Genomic DNA, 18449 nt, shown 5'->3' with positions numbered 1-18449 from the left:
ATTGACAGGTTGCTCAGCATTATGGGTAGGAAATGTAAGGATTACGATTGACTGGTGTGAATGGTCAGGTCAGGCTGTGCCTGAGGAAAGAGATGTCAAGAGGAATAGTGAAGGTGCAGGAAGGTAACAGAGATGGACACTGTGCAATGGTGAGAATACACATTGCCACATCATGGCCTCACATACACAAAATTTCTATGACTGAAGTAGCCCCCTAACTACTGTTCCTACTGAATGTGGTGTTTTTTCTACAAGCGATGATAAAAACACAGCATCTCTTACCCACACTAGGCCTAGACACAGGACACCAGTTCAGTATCTGACACCAGAATGTGTTCAGGAGGAAGAAGTAACTGAGCATATGCTTCTCCCAAATCTACACAGAAGAATCAATAGACTTCGAAAACAAGAGTCTCATGATTTGACTGTACTGGATTTTATTTTCTCTACTGTATTATATTACTCACAGTGGCAAATCTACTGAAACTAGTTTACATTTTACAAACATCAAGCAACATGGTTTAGAAATAATAATGAAACAATCATTGCCGAACCAGAATAAGTCTCTTTTTATTGGTGAGCCAAATGATCTGGAGTAACATTTCCCACCACTATCAAGATCATTAAAGATTCACTCAGAGATTATGTCAGTTTACAAATGTTCATGAGGTGAGTATTCCTTTAACTGTGCACTTCACAATGACCAGAAGCTCCACTGAAGACATTTTCTCGACTCGTCTCCTGCATCATTAGGCAGGAACGTCACCAGTGGCCTGATATGAGTGTATTTCCTTTCACAAATGTAATTGTGAGTAGAGAGACGTTATCAGGTGGTGGATGTGAAGGTGAATAAAAACCACTTTGAAAATCTGTGGCCTAAATGTGAGCGGGAGCAAATGACACTCCTGTAGAGTTCTGTTGAATTCTAGGACAGAGCTTGTCTGTAAGCTAAGTGTTTCCTGATGATGATGATGATGATGATGGTGGTGGTGGTGGTGGTGGTGGTGTCACATCCACCTTCACTAAAATGCTACATGATACAGACTCCAGTGAGATCATAAATGATGAAGGGCTACTTTATGTTTCAATCGATAAAACACGAATACTAGAAACCTTGTGATATAATAAAGCACCGTCACAGTGTCACAGCGCCAGTGCTGTAGATTTAATACTGCAAAGTTTTCTGATGACATTTTTCATTCAGGACTGTTTCGGATTGAATTTTAATGGTTAAACAAAACACTTTTGTTGGCAAGGTTTGCTCAAAAGGCGGATCTCTGAGCCAGACTGGAATGAAACAGCTCTGATTTCAGAACTGCCCACAAGGGAGAAAGTCACTAAAGCGTTCTTCTCTACTTTCACATCAGTATGATGTGTCTAAGCAATGCCAGATCTACAGGAACTGTATGTGTAACTGCTTCACTTAAAATGTGGAATGATCCAATAACATAAATCTCCTTTCTTGGAAAGTTCCAGATAAGCAAGTGACAGGTGTGAATAAAAAAATAAACGATATACAGTGATACCTCAAGATACGAGTGCATTGATATACAAATTTTTTGAGATATGAGCTGTGATTTGACCAAATTTTTGCCTTGAGATACGAACAAATTTTTGAGATATGAGCATCTGAGCCGACGCCGCCCAAACAAAGATCCCCAACAACCACGTGTGAGATACGAACATCTGAGCTGAAGCCGCCGAACAAAGACCCACAACAACAACGTGTGCTCAACAAACCTCCTTGGACAGGTTTTTACTAAAATGACCGGCAGATGTTAGTGAGGAAAGAGTGACAAAAAATGCAAAAACAAGTGAAGAGAAAAGTGACGAAGAAAATTAAGCAAAATTAATGTAAAGAAAACAGAAATTGTAGCAATTAATTTTAGTGAAGTTTAGTTAAGTTCCATTTAAGTGTAAAGTAGCATTAAGAGTGTACAGCAGCGAGTAAGTGAACGAAAGTGAGTGTACGTACGAGACAAAATTCCCCCTAACTCCTCCGCCTGTTTACTCCTCCCTCAACCTCCGTGTGTATCTTCCGTTAGCACAAGTCGTCTGATATCTAAGGTAAATAATACACTTTATAGTAAAACCAGTTTATTTTTTTAACATTCTCTTTTATTACTGTATGTTTTTATATATTATTTGTCATTTATAAACACAGGTACTGTACATTTTTCATATTCAAAACACATAGACAAAACAACTGGAGTGGAATTTTGCGAGCTGGAACAGATTAATGGGATTTTAATTAATTTAAATGGGGAAAATTGCTTTGAGATATGAGCAAATTGAGATACGAGCAAATTGAGATACGAGCAAGGTCACGGAACGAATTAAACTTGTATCTCGAGGTATTACTGTATTTTAATGCTGAGCTATTAATTGTTCAGCTTTGACTTTGATTACGCCATCTAACAGCAACACGTCTTTAACAGTGTATATAGTCTCTGGTTTAATGTCTTCAGCGTAATAATTTACCTAAATGCACCTGATTGATTGAAACAGAGGATGTAGAATGCTCATGTTTAGTAAACTTGAGTTATATATATTTCTATATGTTTATCATCTCTTCGACATTTAGCTCTGGTTCAATCCATTAAAAGACTTCTCTGTGTCAACATCCAGATTTCTTTCCTCCAATCAACAGCCACTAGACAATATTTCTGAGATTTCACACTAATGGAGTGAAGGACTGAGTGGAAGAAGCACATGTGATATCAATTAATCATCAGTTAACAATGTCTTCAAAATGTATTTGTTCAATTATATTCTTTTCATTTGAAGCTGCAGTTGCCACTAAGCTCTAGAGAAGAAAAGGTTGTGCTCGTTCCCACACACACACACACACACACAAACTCACACACACACACACACACACACACACACACACACACACACACACACACACACACACACACACACACACACAAGCACACACACACACACACACACACACACACACACACACACACACACACACACTTATACCGGACTCTGCTGTAGACCTTTCTAGTGATTGTGAGGGATGTGTAGCTCAATATTAAATATGTTATGGCCATTATTCTGACTTCACCTCGCACGTTCACATACAGTAAAATGCTCTCACCGCATCTATGACAAGTAAACCTCTGTGTGTGTGTGTATGTGTGTGTATGTATGTGTGTGTATGTATGTGTGTGTGAGCAGAACCTGACAATTCTTCAATTCTTAAACAATGACATGGATACTTTAAAAAATGTATTTCTAATTATGCTTAATCACACAACAGCAAAAAAAAAGAATCTAAATATTTTGACCAATCTTTGGAATCCAGAGTTCAATGCTGTACTGTGTGTTTGTTATGGACGAAACTTGTAAGAAAAACTTGACAATGCTGATGATGTTAATGATCAGCAATGAAGGTTGTGTTGTTTAGATTAGTTTCCATAGTAACCACACACACACACACTCACACTCAGATGCACATACACATGCTACCTGTTTGTCAGTCCATCTTCCTGCTCAACAGCAGCCATCAATTTCTCTTTGTGATTGGAGTCGACATATACAAAACTTCCTGTAAGACTTTCTGTCAGAACGATGTGCTTTTATCTGTGTGTGTTGGCGCTGAAGCACAGAGCCATGTGTTGAGACCTGCTTCGGGGGAAAAACTCATGCTGTAGAGCATGAACCTGAATAAGCATGGTCTAAAAAACAAGAGGATTGTGGGAATTCCTTAGAATGAAGATGTGTGTAATGTTAATTAATGACTGAGTTTTAAATATCTTGTAATGACTTGATTCACATTCCTGCTACCTTCAGCCACAGGTTAGACATCATTTTATTTGAATCATTTATGTCAGTGGTAGTATTTTGGATCGAGCTGCATCTTTTGTGGTTTTTACAGAATGCTGGATGACAGCAACAAACTAGAAAATTCACCAAATAAACAAATAAACATCTACAATGATTCAAACATCAGTTTTTCCTCTGTGTGTCTGATGAGAGAATAAACTAATGGCATGTACAGTATACTGATTTATGCTTTCATCTGTGCCCCACTGACACTTTTCATTTAAACATGGCAGTAACACCAATGTGTTGTCAAGCTTTCTTGGTTAATTAACGGTGTTAGTAGCTGTTATCTTTTCAGTGCAGCATGGCTGAACGTCGGCTGTATTATAGTTCGATAGAAACGTTATATGAGTCCTTTCGAGGCTACTGTTCCTAAACATGCATGTATGCAGAAATGGAGGAATAGGCGCACAATTAGATTTGCTCATAGTTTCCTAGTGAACATTTTGGTTTTAGAGCCAGAGAAAGAAAACAAACCCTTACTTCCTCATACTTTTCACATTTGGAGTGGGGATGAGTTTCATGGTGCTGTGATGCTCCTCGATGCTGTAATTAAAACACAAATGTTCTGAACACCTGCAACACTACACACATCTAGAAAACTATTTTTCATGGAAAGCACCTGCCTAAACCAAGCAAAATAACATTCAGTACAAAGGCAACATATAACATACTGAGAGAAAATGAATCCACAAGCAACAGCTTTTATAAACCATTTAAAGAAGTGTAAACTTGTTTGTGTGTCTTGTAACTAACTCTCCCACAGTACAGTGTTAAATTGTTAGATATGAAATTTCAGCCTCCTCAGTTATGTTTTCAGGCAACTAAACCACCATCACACTGTCACCCTGTATGTTAGATAATGAACTTGTAAGTTGCCCATGCTTGTTTTATTTAGAACAATTTGGAAGCCAAAAAGAAAAATCGAGACTAAAACTAAGAAGAAACAAGAACCAAGAACCAAGAATGCAGCCAAATCCACACGTCCATTATGGTACATTACAGCAAGGCTCTTAAGCTTGTTGTCCCTTCAAGTGATAATTTAGTGAGTCACTCAGGGTAAGTGTGTAATGTAAGTGGCCTGATACTGAGCACCGGTGGAGATACTCTTGCAGACACACAGTCTGTGGCAGTGGAGCTACACTGATTCCGCACGTCCGCGCTCAGCTCCATCCTGCAGGTTTAACCTCATTTCACGCTTTGCACTCGCCATAGTTCCCTTTCCACTTTATGACTCCTTCAGTCTAGCCCGGGCTAAAAGCAGCAGATTCAATTTCAGGCTCGCATTTTATTACGTTTAGCTAACGAGGCCCGTTCAGTGCTATTTCAGTGCATGCTAGGTGGAAAGCACAGGGTGGCAAATTTCTCTAACGGACCACGTCAGACACGTGTGTGACCTGGAAAAAGTCAGAAAACAAAACGACAACACCAACATGGTTCCGTTTCTGCTTTTGTGTTTCATCCAGTACACTTTCTCTTTCCTGTCCTAACTTAGAAAACGTGGTAGAGAGTAAGTGGTCAGAGTTAGAGTGGGTGGAGGCGTAGCATGGCATATTTCAAACCTGATTGGCTGTTTTGTAAATCAGTGCAGCACTTAAGCATGACTTTCTGTTTCAGAAGGAAATATGCCCAGAAATAAAGCACAATTCATGCTTTAAAGTTACTGAAGGTATTCCAGTTATAAGGAAATATAAAGTTTAAACTTTCTTATTGAAGCCTGCATAGTCAATTAAGTAATAAGGCTGTTCATTTCGCATTCCACAGTTTCTCCTTGTTCAGTTGTGTTACTCCAGCAGTGTGTTAATTGTGTAGAACTGTAACACAATGTTAAGTGTTCAATCCACACAAAGTCTGTTTCGGTGTTTTAACGTAACGCTAAAAGATTTTCATTCAGCACACAGAGATACATGACCACTGATGGTGTGAAGATACCGAAGATAAGTGTTAACGCTGCAACTATCCTCATGCAAATCTCCAGTCTCGAGGCAACAGGAAAAATCCATTAACATCGCGTGCGCTGGAGTTTTATATGAGTTTTATATAGATTTTTAATCTCATCCGGTTGTGGCCTTCCCGCTCGTGCATGTGTGTGTGAGAGGTGGGTGTGAGAGAAAGAGGAAGAGGAAGAGAGAGAGAGAGAGAGAGAGAGAGAGAGAGAGAGAGAGAGAGAGAGAGAAGTGTGTGTGCGTTTCACCCAACGTGGGTCACTTTACCTCGCGCGCTCCAACCCGCAACATGTCTTTTCCTCCTCGCGCGCGCTGAACCTGAACCTCACCTGTTGTCACAGCTGCAGAACTTTGCTCTGAACTCCAGGAGTTTCTCGGACATTTTCTTTTCCACAGCGACATGAACCATCACGAGTTGGGGGTGAACGCGAACCCCGGTCTGGTTCCGGTGATGATGCAGACGGAGTCGCGGGACAAATGGGGCAAAAAAATGGACTTTCTTCTGTCAGTGATCGGTTTTGCTGTGGATCTGGGGAACGTGTGGCGATTTCCTTACATCTGCTACCAAAACGGCGGAGGTAAAGAACTTATTTGTTTGCATTGTATTATTATTTTTTATGTCTAGGGGCAGGGGTTGCAAATTAGACATGGCTATAAACCTGTATGCAAGGCATCTACTTTGTATTTTATAAAGCAATGTTTTATGCATTTGTCCCTGTCAAATAAACATTAATAAAATTTAAAAAAAAAAAAAAAAAAAAAAAAAATGTATGTATGTATGTAAATGTAAAAATGTAAATGTAAATAAATGTTGTTAATTACAAATCAGATAGCTAACATTATTACAATGCTTCGGTTTGTGTTGCTATAACTTTGTTTTTGTTTTAAACCATGTTTTTTTGTTGTTGTTAATATTTAATGCAAAAAGAGAAAGAGAAAAAAAGGAGAAAGACATGAACAGAGAAGCGCTGCCGCTGTCCATGGTGCTAGATGCAAACAGTTTAAAAAAGGAATAAAACTGAGTCTGGGTCTGAATTAGTTTTTATAATTTATCAGTCACGATATTATTAACGGCCATTAACAGGTTATTGTTCTTCACAAAATAAGACTTCATATGAGAAATAAGGTTATTTTCACTCTTTAAATTTCTAAACATGAAACATGGCATGAATGTTTAGAAACTCAACGTATATAAAATGCAGCTCTTGAATACATAATGTTAAAGTAAAGAAAAAATACAAATAAATAAATATATGAACAAATATGAAAAGTGAAGTCATCACTGGTAACTGAATTAATTTTATTGGTGTTAAAAAAGAAAAAATAGCTGAAATTTAAAATTGTTATCCTAAAATTGTGATCTCTCTCTCTCTCTCTCTCTCTCTCTCTCTCTCTCTCTCTCTCTCTATACGTATATATATATATGTATATATATACGTATATATATATATATATATATATATATATATATATATATATATATATATATATATATATATATATATATATATATATATATATACTGTATAGAGAGAGAGAGAGAGAGAGAGAGAGAGAGAGAGAGAGAGAGAGAGAATGCAATCCCTTCCTTTTATCACATAACCAAAGAAATCAATAAATAATAAGACATAACAGGATTCTATGGATTATATGCTTCTATTTATGGTTACTACTTTTATAGCTATATCATCTTTATCGTGGTTGAGAGATCAACTTCTTCCTCACCTTCTAATGAAAGAGAGAGAGAGAGAGAGAGAGAGAGAGAGAGAGAGAGGTCCTTTGACTGAAGACATTTCTTCTTTTTGATCGTGTTTGCAATTCCTTAATCCTCAAACAGGAACAGTAAAGTTGAACCATGCATTCTATAGAGAGTTTTAAGTTATACATACAGTATTATAGGATGTCCTAATCTCCCGTTACAGGAAGCAGGTATCAAAAAAGGGGATTTAAACCTGTCATAAAATCAGCTTAATTTTGTCAATTTTTGTCCAAATCTACCACTTATGTAGTGCCAATCTGTTTGGGTTGTCTGATCTTTTCTTCTTCTTCCTCCTTAGGTGATTGTCAGGACTTATTTAGGACCACTGACCTATAATGACTCCTGTATAGTTAAACACATCCCATTACTGATCTGGCAGATCAATGGGAGATAAAGATCATGGGTTCCAGTTCCTCCTGCAAATTAGCCATAGCTGATACAGCTGGCACAGGCTCAGTCCAGAATTTTGATGGATTGATGGAGTAAACTTAACTTGCACTGGAAGTCTCCTGTATTAACTCTCCAACATGAGAATTATCTTATCTATTTCAAACTCATTTACTCACCTTCAGCATAAACAGTTTAAAAAAGATAGGTGTCCATGGAAGGTCATTTGCATGGGTCCACCCTTCCATACATTTTGTGGTGAAAGTTGACTTAGACTTGAAAGTCTGTAAATATCATTCTAGGTATAATCATACAGTATGTCTGCAGGTTGGATCAGCTCCATGGCTGTATGTAAATTGAGATGGTATAATGCTACCGTGTCAGTCATTACTAAGATTTATTTGGTGCCCAGGGAAGAACATAGCAGCAGTTCTACCAGCTACTTGAAGAGTACACTAGAGGTGCTACAAAAATTATGATGCTTTCTTACTCCATGAGGCTGCTCAGGAAATATGTTTATGATCAGAAGAAGCTTGTTAAGGCCTCCTTGACACCTAAGACCCTTTTAATGATATGGAAGACTAACCTGAATAATGAAGTGCTTGAACAAGTGCCGAGCACGAATCCCCTCACCATCACTACAGATGTTGGTTCCTCTGCAGCCTTAACTCAATCCCCAAAGTTCCCATATATCACAATAACAGCAACACACCATATCAACGTGTAGCTTGAGTACCTCCTAAGAGTAATCCTTTTTTGTCATTTGCAGGAGCCTTTCTCATCCCATACACACTCATGGCTATATTTGGCGGAGTACCACTCTTCTACATGGAGCTGGCTCTTGGTCAGTTCCACCGCACAGGTGCCATCTCCATATGGAAACACATTTGCCCAATATTTAAAGGTAATGAACTTTCCATGCTTCAATGTACAACAAGATCCAAACACAATGAGTATAGCTATCACTAGACATTGAAAAGTGAAATATATAAAAAGTGAATATTAGCCTGTCACAAATAACTGAGACATAGTAAATACACGCACAGTCCAGCTAAAGTCAGGCTCAAGTGCTTTTAATTGGTGTTCTCAGGCATCGGTTTCTCCATCTGCATCATCGCATTGTACGTCTCCTTCTACTACAACACCATCATCGCATGGGCATTGTTCTACTTCTACTCATCATTTAGCAGCACTCTGCCATGGACAAGCTGTGACAATGCATGGAACACGGAAAACTGCACCAACTACTTTGGCAAGGACAACGTGACATGGACAAATTACTCCCGCTCACCAGCCGAGGAGTTTTACACGTAAGTGCATGTAAGTGGCAAAGAATGAGAAGATACGCAAAAGGGTAGGTGAAACACAAAGGACAGAGATCCTCATTCTTATCTGAGCTGTACAAAGTATTGGACAGGTCACTATACTTAGCTTCCTATAAATCCTGCATGAAATACAGTTGAATTTCACTAAATAAAAACTATATTAATGAAGTGGATGTGATGAAGCTGAATTACAGTAAACACTATGAAGATGATTACTTTTTTAGAACAGACAACCCCAAGTGTTTTTTTCTCCAATTACGCAATTCTTAAAATCATTATTCAATAAATAACGACATTCAACACTTTTTATTTGTTTACAGTAACATTTGGTTTGTTGTGTCTGGGAAACAAGTCAGTTCCTCTTCTCACTTACGGTATTGCAGCTCTCAGACTAAAGAGAGAGATGTGATGGAGGAGTAAACAGAGGTGTATATGTTGTAGATGAGTGAGTGCCGGTTCTGTGTGAGCAGGAGGAACGTGTTGGAGCTGCATGAGTCGGACGGTTTGGAGAACGTGGGTGTGATCCGCTGGCAGCTGATGCTCTGTCTGTTCCTCATCTTCACCATCGTCTACTTCAGCTTGTGGAAAGGAGTCAAAACATCAGGCAAGGTACGCACATACACACACCACACACATACACATCAGATACTTACACAAAGTAAAGGAGTTTTAAATGCTAACTACACCATCACTGTGATGTTTCTCCCTCTCCCTCAGGTGGTTTGGGTCACAGCCACTCTTCCCTACGTGGTCTTGTTGATTCTGTTAATTCGAGGCGCAACTTTACCTGGAGCCTGGAGGGGCGTCGTCTTCTACCTGCAGCCCAAATGGGAGAAACTTAAGGACACAAGTGTGAGTCTCTCTCTTTTATACACAATCACACAAACACACTTAGTGAGAATAACATTTCAAAATCAGTTGACCTTAAAGACCATGTGACATTAGGAACTTGATAAAACCTTCATCGTTGTACTCAGTGTTTATTTGAGCTATTTACTGATAATATCACATCAGTCTGATTTAAAAAAAAAAACTACTGTGTTTTCCTGCTATGGGTAATGCAGATGAGGTGCGTGAATAAAGCGCAGCACTAATCAGATGCATAATTGGTTCACATTTGCTTTGTGACCGCAAGGCTCTCTCTCTCTCTCTCTCTCTCTCTCTCTCTCTCTCTCTCTCTCTCTCTCACACACACACACACATACACACACACACAGCACTATTTTCTCAGCACTATTACTTTTTCTGCCTGATTTTTTAAAAAGGGTGTGTGTGTTTGTGTGTGGCGTGTGGTGTGTGTGTATGTGCTGCAGGTTTGGGTGGACGCAGCAGCTCAGATCTTCTTCTCCCTCGGCCCAGGGTTTGGTGTTCTGCTTGCTCTCTCCAGCTACAACTCCTTCAACAACAACTGCTATAGGTACCCAGAAATTAATCACACTGTCTTACAACACACATGCACTATTAACTATTAAGGGACAGACCATGAGGATTAAAGCAAAGCCTTTGTCACTCTTCACCCAAGTGAAAGGAGATGAAATTGGTGAAATGGAGATAGTGGATTGAAAAGAAAAGCTGTAGGTGTGCCTGTGTGCATGTGTGTTATTGTGTCTGGCTGAGTCTGAATAAGAGGAGGAAGAGGAAGAGGAGGAAGAGATGTGTCTCGATCATTGGCATCTTGAACAAACGAGAATTGTTTTGTAATTAAAGCTGATGAACTGAGCCGGATGTATAGAGTGCTGTAAACACAGAGCTGCACAGATGAGTGTCTTCATATTATATTGGTCTAATGTTAATGATGTTATGGTTCACCACCACACCGGCATCTGTTAAGTCTCCCCAATCTGCTTCCTCACTCCAGCGGATGTCATTTCTTTTATATCAACTCCTTACCTTAGGTCTTCTCCTAAATCACACTACAGCAGATTCTCAATAAATGATTGAATGTTAGAATGGATGCATTTTATCATCTTCTGTCTCTTTATCTTTCATCAGAGATGCCATTGTGACGAGTTTGGTCAACTGTTTTACCAGCTTCATGTCTGGTTTTGTGATTTTTACCGTTCTGGGCTACATGGCTGAGCAGAGACATGTTAACGTGGAAGATGTAGCCAGAAACAAGGGTAAGAACACAATCAGCTCAGTCAGTCAGGCTTATTTTGTTCAGTTTTCAAGAAACCGTGTTAACTGTTGACTTTTACCCATCAAAGGTCCAAGTCTTCTGTTCATCACTTACCCAGAAGCCATTGCTAACATGATGGGCTCCACGTTTTTCGCCATCATCTTCTTTGCGATGATGATCACACTGGGATTGGACAGCACGGTGTGTCTACACACGCACAGACATTTTTTTTATATAGCTGTACACAGCTCTTGTATGTAATCTGTATTTGTGTGTGTTTGTGTGTGCAGTTTGGAGGTCTGGAAGCCATCATTACCGCAGTGATGGATGAGTACCCAGACTTTCTATCCCACAGGAGGGAGGTGTTTGTGCTGGGTCTGGTGACTGTGTGCTTTTTGGGCTCTCTGAGCACTCTGACTAAAGTGAGTTCCTAATACGCTTTCATCCCTTTTAAAACTTTCATCAAGCGGTGCTTTTGTTCTTTGTATTGGTTTAGCATTACACTACACATAATTATACAAACCACTTGATTCTTCCCCCGAATCTGAATCGACTCGCCTGCAGGAAGTGAACAGTAGTTAAAAGTTATTTCACTCTGAATTGATGCACCTGCAGGGAGTGAACTGAAGTGAGGAAGTGATTTGACTCTGAATTGACTCACTCATTAGTTAAAAATGCTTTGACACTAAAGTGACTCTCCTGTAGGAAGGGAAACTCTAGTTACAACTTATCTGACTCTGAATTGACTCACCTACCACAAGTGAATCAAATTTGCCAGGACTGTGCTGGAGATTTGGACTGATGACCATCAACAAAAAATGACACAGGATGTGCCACACAAAATAGTTTAAATTCATTAGTAATACAATTATCAAATCACTCATTGAGTAAAAGCTACACATGTGCAGTTGATTTTTGTGATTTTTACACCTACCTGATTTGTTTGTTTCTATTACATATTTCTGAGCAACAAGTGAAAGAGTTTTTTACAAGAACTTTTTGTGTTATGTGGCTGGGTTTAATTGTAGACAGTGCAAAATCAAATGAATCAAAGGAATCAATTTCACTCTGATTTAGATTTGAAAAGTCGGCTTTGTGCATTCACAAAACATACTGAATTACCTGCTAACCCTAACCTCTCAGTCACATCTATCCTGTCTCGAGCACAGACTCTACACTGCTGCCAGATTGACTGAACCTAAGGGCATTTTCTTTATTCAGGTCAATCCAGGACAGTTTCAAAATGTCAAGACAACATGAGCAGCCTGCATTTATCATCGTGAGGAAGTTTCTCCACACACCTGAAGAGCTTCATAACTTGAACTGACTTCAACTCTGTTGTTTTTTGTTGTTTTTTGTAGGGTGGTGCATATGTAGTAAAACTTCTTGAAGAGTTTGGAGTGGGATTCTCTATAATATCCATCGTGTTTCTGGAAGCCACTGCCGTCTCCTGGTTTTATGGTAAAAAAAATCTCGCTTTGAAAACACAATACAGCAACGTTACTGTGTTTTTTTAGTTAACTATAACATATAATTACTATATTATTGTATCTGTAACAAAAGTGACACAGTTAATAAATTCTATCATTCTTGATTTCATGGTAGGCATCAACAGATTCAGCAACGACGTCAAATCCATGCTGGGATACACACCCGGATTCTTCTGGAGGTTTTGTTGGGTGGCCATCAGCCCGACTTTTCTAGCGGTGAATAAAAACACACATTTCATTGTGTTTTCTCAGCTCTCATATTTTACTGATTTAAACCATGTGTATTATAATAAATAATAAGAACCTTCTCTAAGTCTAACAGCTAAAGAAGGTCACATGTTTCCAGCTTAGTATTTTCACATTTAGAAATGTAGCAGCTCCTTCCTTCCCTGCAGCCTTTAAAGACACTATAATCCCATTTTTGATCGCGGCTCACTTCTTAAACTTCTGCATCCCAAATGTCAATCCCATTCAACTTTGCTAACACAATCACACATGCGAGAGCTGACATTCACCCCTGCACATTCTCCTCCTTATTCCTTTATTTGTCCTTGAGCGTGTGATAAACGATGGCCGTCTCCTTCTCTGCCTCAGGTGTGCAGAGATTATTTGAAGCCTTGGACATTTGTCACCGTTGTCACTAGAATTTTTTTTTTTTAAATTTGGCTTAGAAAAGTTTGGATTTGGCAACACAGAGGTATTAGGAAATATATTGGGTTTATTTGAAGATCTGAACCCTATTAGATAATGAATGAAGGCATGTGAATATGAGCATGGAGGAAGGAAGGATTGGAATTTATAGCTTGCCTAATAATAGTGTAGTTAAATTTTAATAAATAATAAATTACTGTAGTTAATAGTTTAATAATAATAATAAAGCTCTGAGTGGCTCGGTTTCCTGGGTCTAATTTAAAATTTCTTCTATATTTAGAAAAAAGAAATGTTCCATTACAATCTGTATTGTATTTGAACTTGCATGTGAGGTTTTTAAGTTTGTAGTCCATCAGTTTGACAAGAATTTGCTTCAAAAGGTCCAGATTCACTCCTCTAATACTGACGTGTGGCTTAAATGACATAGTTTTCAATGAATTTTAATTTGTATAAGGCTTTGTGTTGCTGAATACTGTCACAAAACAGATTTACAGAAATGTATAAATTCAAGATATACATTTGAATTAATATCAATTTATCACCTTTAATTGAAATTAAACTCTACAAAAACGGAGACTGAGACTCTACAAAGACTGTATTTGAAGCAGTATGATGTAATTCTACTACAAAACATCACTTACAAGTTAAAATAAAGGCATCAAATACGATTTGAAATGATTTCCTAAAATGTTACGGCTTTATTTGAATTTGTAAGTGACATTTTGTTGTAAAATGACATTAGCTAAAGTTCCATGTTTCAGACAAACTGTATGTATTTGTAAAATTCAGACTGTAGTGGCACATTTCTCCTTCCACAGAGTCCACACTAACTAATATGACAAAACGTTTACATAAACCCGACAAATACCTAACTAGAGAGTGTGCTTTCTGAACTCAATTTGTGGAAAAGAAATGCATATCAAATGAAAACTGTTCCTCTGCTTTTTTCTTGAGTCAATATTTTTATCCATGCAGGATACTGAATCCCGTACGGTTTTTATATCATTAGCACTTTCGCATTTGTTAGCAAGCCTCCAGCTTTTTGTGACTCATAAACTGTAAAAGCATGAGAAGTGTGTTCTTATTGAGCGAAAGCAGAAAAGATTCAATATCGAGTGTCCATTTGGGAGAAAAAAATGTAACATTCAGATCTGATCCCTGAAATAAAAAGTATTGATGTCGGCGTGTGCGAGTCTGATTTTGGACGAACTAAGTGTGTTTTCTTGTTCAGTACATCATTATCAGCTCGCTGCTGAATCCAACCCCGATGGTCATGTTCGATTACAAGTTCCCCGACTGGAGCATCACGGTGGGTTACATCATCGGATTCTCCTCTTTCATCTGGATCCCGGCCTACATGGTGTATAAGCTGGTGTGGACACCCGGTTCGCTCAAACAGGTGATTACACTACTGTTCGTATCACAGTGCCCTGCGTTCTGATTGGCCACAAACTCTTGACTCAATCCCTGCAATCTGATTTGTATTTTATTCCTTACCATTTTTTTTAACCACAGTGACCTCTAACCTCTTCCTTCTCGTTTGTTGTTTGTGTTTTCAGCGTCTGGCTGTTTGCCTGCGGCCTGAGCGAAGGCTGCCTGACATCCACACAGACACGCTGGGTCTGACACCGGTACCTTAAAAACAGCCCCAAACACTCAGTCAAAACCCAAACACACTCACGGACACAATTAAAGAAGCAATAAGTAGCATCTTTTGGTCCACTTTGCAGGTGCAAGCCTCACTTTGCTGCTCACATTCAGACAGGATGCAAACACCATTCCAGTATTATTCCATTTAACTCATTTTTCCCTCTGAATTCTAATAAATGACATCAGATTTCTTGATTATTCCTATTTGCTATGTGATAATAGCTGCCTAACAGACGGCAGGGTATGTAGTTATCACAATATTGTAATTTTTAAATATTAACTCCATTTTCAGATTGGCTTCTTCAAACAAGAAGAAAAAAAAATAAGTCTGATGATAACAAACTGAAATACTGATGCTTGAAATACTGTCTGGGAAAAATATCACAGCTTATACCATAGTTGTGGAACTCTGGATTCTGACTGGTCAGGACGAGAAGGAGGATGAGGAGGAGATGGACATGTTAGCGTTTCTATAGTAACAGTGCGACAGTCACTTCACGTAGTCTGAGAGTGATAAACATATTTATGAAAAACAAACAAAATAATCATTGTTGAAGGTGAGGTTTTCAGTAAGGAAGTGATTATTTTACATTTATGGACTGAGTCTCCAGTGTCAGAGCTCAAGCTTTACATTTTCAGGACTGAGGCGTTTACATTTTGTGGCTTATTGGTAACATGTTGGAACAAGCTACACTTCTTTTTTGTCTTCAATTAACTTCAAGAAAGAGAAAGAACGAGAATCCGGTGAGGGAACGACTCTTTATAGCTGCCATAACGTGAGTATTTGTATTTTAGTTTCAGTTTTAATAGTCCCAGTAAAATTCCTCTTCTCTTTCTTATCGCAGCCTGAAACATACACTTTTTAAACCGATGGCTAATCAGAGCAAATTAATTTAATGTAAAATAAAAAAAATGCTACTTATTGCTCCTTCAGCTTTATCATTTTAGAAGCCAAATCAGCTCGCAACAAAAATCAGTGCAATATTTGAAAATGCAGAATGTGAACTGCTAAAAAAAAAAAAATACGATCCATGAGAAAAAGGACGCTCGTGCACTGACTGAGAGCTCGACATTTTCATATTCTTTGTTAAATATTTAGTCCTTTTTAGCCATTACTGAAGTAGGGAGTGACTTAGCGAATGGGAAAAAAAGTTCATGCAAATGAAATGATGTTTACCTCACGGTGAGAAGAGAAACCACAGACTCTTTTCCAGATGTGCGTTGTGGAGAGGTCCTGATGTGTGCTGCCTTAACACTGCCTGAACATCTGTATCGCTATCCCACCTCAAAACTTCCTATCATATCCTATCGGTCGCGTGCCTCTGTGAAACTTAAAAAAAAAGACAAAAAAAAAAAAAAGACTGTTGATGAAGACTGTTTCAAATCCTTATGATTTCTCTGCATTACTGTAAAGATTTTAAGATGGATTTGTCGACTTCACATCAACACTTACTGTACACGATCGTCACATTCATTCACCTTCACTAATGACTTTATCCAAGCAGGGAACTGAAGAAAAGTCGGACCACGAGCCTCACAGGATTGGTCTGTGGAATTGTTCCTTTGTACCACTCTGTTGGATCTGTTACATTAACGTTTTGCAGAAAGTTCAGTAGAAAACAAGAACTAGCTGCTTGTTAAGGTAACACCAGAAGGCGTGGTCACAAATGAGTATACAGTATTAATATACAGTACAGTTTCGAGATCAAGATAATATCTCAAGCCCAAATTCCGATGTTTGAATTCAAGCTTTATTATTTTTGCTAAAATACTCCATCTAATTGAGAAGATACTCAATGTGTAAGGTATGTGTAGTCACCCAACAAGACACTGTATAGAGAGAGAGAGAGAGAGAGAGAGAGAGAGAGAGAGAGAGAGAGAGAGAGAGAGAGAGGGAGAGGAACACAGGAGCCTAAATCTCACAAAGGTGGTTTCAACTTCTCTCAGCGCACACATTAAGTTCACTCAGCTCTTAATGACGTATCCATATCACTATTCCGGTGGCTCTGGTGTGTCTTCATGCACTATTCCAACATTAAAAGTAATATTATCAGTCATCTCAGTACTTAGGTTCCTGTGGCCACAGTGCTTTAACGTAATGGACTTCGTCGTCTCCTGCTTTTTAAAATAGATAAGCTGCGATGATTAAAGCCACAAAATAGATCTGGAGAAGTTCGCAGCCACAATATATTAACCAGTGGCTATTACGGCAGTGTAAATATCCTTCAAATCATGAAGACAAAGTAGTAGACTTCATACAACCCAAAGCTGAACACAGCAAAACAAACAGTTTACTGTTAAGAGTTTATAACATAGCTTCATCTGTCAATTCAGGTCAGCTTTGAAGATCAGACACAGATCTGTGATCCTTAAAAAGCTCATCTAACTGCTGTCAGGATTCAGCCCAGGTAATAACAGAAATTACTGTGAAGTCGACAAGGACGTGTTAAAATTTGGAATGCAGCGTCTATCCTATAGCCAAGTTTTACCTGTAATTCTCTTTGATTATTTTCAAGAAAAAAGTACCAAATTTGATTTCTGGTTTCTGTGAGTGTTATGTTGGTGTGAGAAACTTGTTCTTTCTGTTTGTGTGTGGGGTATTGTAAATTGTGACTGAGACTTTGGCTTGTATAAATGTCTGAAGTAACAATAAAGGTCTACGATGAAAATCATTTTTTCTTCAGTCACATGATCGTGCTATTGTGTTGTGTGAACATGGTATTTTTGTTATGTAACATGTTATGTGAGGAACTAAGAGACCAACTCCTGCTTTCCTGTTTTCCAAAGAGGCTTGCTCTGTTTATGCTGGTTTTTAATTACCACGTTGATTTGCATTGTGTGGTGAACACATGCACGATCAGAGGACAGCATTGTGGCAAGCACTTAAATGAGATGCTTTATTAAAGACCACACGAAATGGAATCAGCGCAGCTCTGAACAGAGGTATGAGGGTCTAGGAATATGAAAGAGAAGATGCTAATTCCACATTCAAGCACTTTGCAAATGGATCAAAGGCCTCCATGGCATTGGTGGGTCTCAGAGCGAGTGGGAGAAAACAAAAGAGGAAGAGAGCTCAATGCACTTCCTATTAATGAGCACAGTGAATAGGTGGGTGAAGCGCTAAAGCAGCCATGGAGTCGATCCACGGTTCTCAAACTTTAACTGTAAGAAATCCACAGACTCCTCGCACTACAGACTCAGTGATCAACTATTCAAACATCAAATTTATTCATTTATTTGTGTACACTAATATTTTCTCTTTGAATAGATTTCTGAGGTTTGGGA

At 38.6% G+C, this 18449-nt stretch overlaps 1 protein-coding gene across 1 annotated transcript; it reads left to right on the top strand.

Annotated features, from left to right (window-relative positions):
* The first annotated feature begins 6077 nt into the window (after positions 1 to 6077).
* On the top strand, positions 6078 to 17836 carry slc6a4b (solute carrier family 6 member 4b). The gene is made up of 13 exons (XM_060883115.1): positions 6078 to 6361; positions 8699 to 8833; positions 9020 to 9239; positions 9725 to 9863; positions 9972 to 10106; positions 10568 to 10671; positions 11247 to 11374; positions 11462 to 11574; positions 11664 to 11795; positions 12735 to 12834; positions 12979 to 13079; positions 14746 to 14913; positions 15074 to 17836. Exons 1-13 carry the CDS (start codon positions 6184 to 6186, stop codon positions 15152 to 15154), a joined length of 1734 nt encoding a protein of 577 aa, XP_060739098.1. The 5' UTR covers positions 6078 to 6183; the 3' UTR covers positions 15155 to 17836.
* Positions 17837 to 18449: the final 613 nt, after the last annotated feature.

This window comes from Tachysurus vachellii, chromosome 12 (assembly GCF_030014155.1).
Source record: "Tachysurus vachellii isolate PV-2020 chromosome 12, HZAU_Pvac_v1, whole genome shotgun sequence".
NCBI lineage: Eukaryota > Metazoa > Chordata > Actinopteri > Siluriformes > Bagridae > Tachysurus > Tachysurus vachellii.
This window is presented reverse-complemented; position numbering and strand designations above follow the sequence as displayed.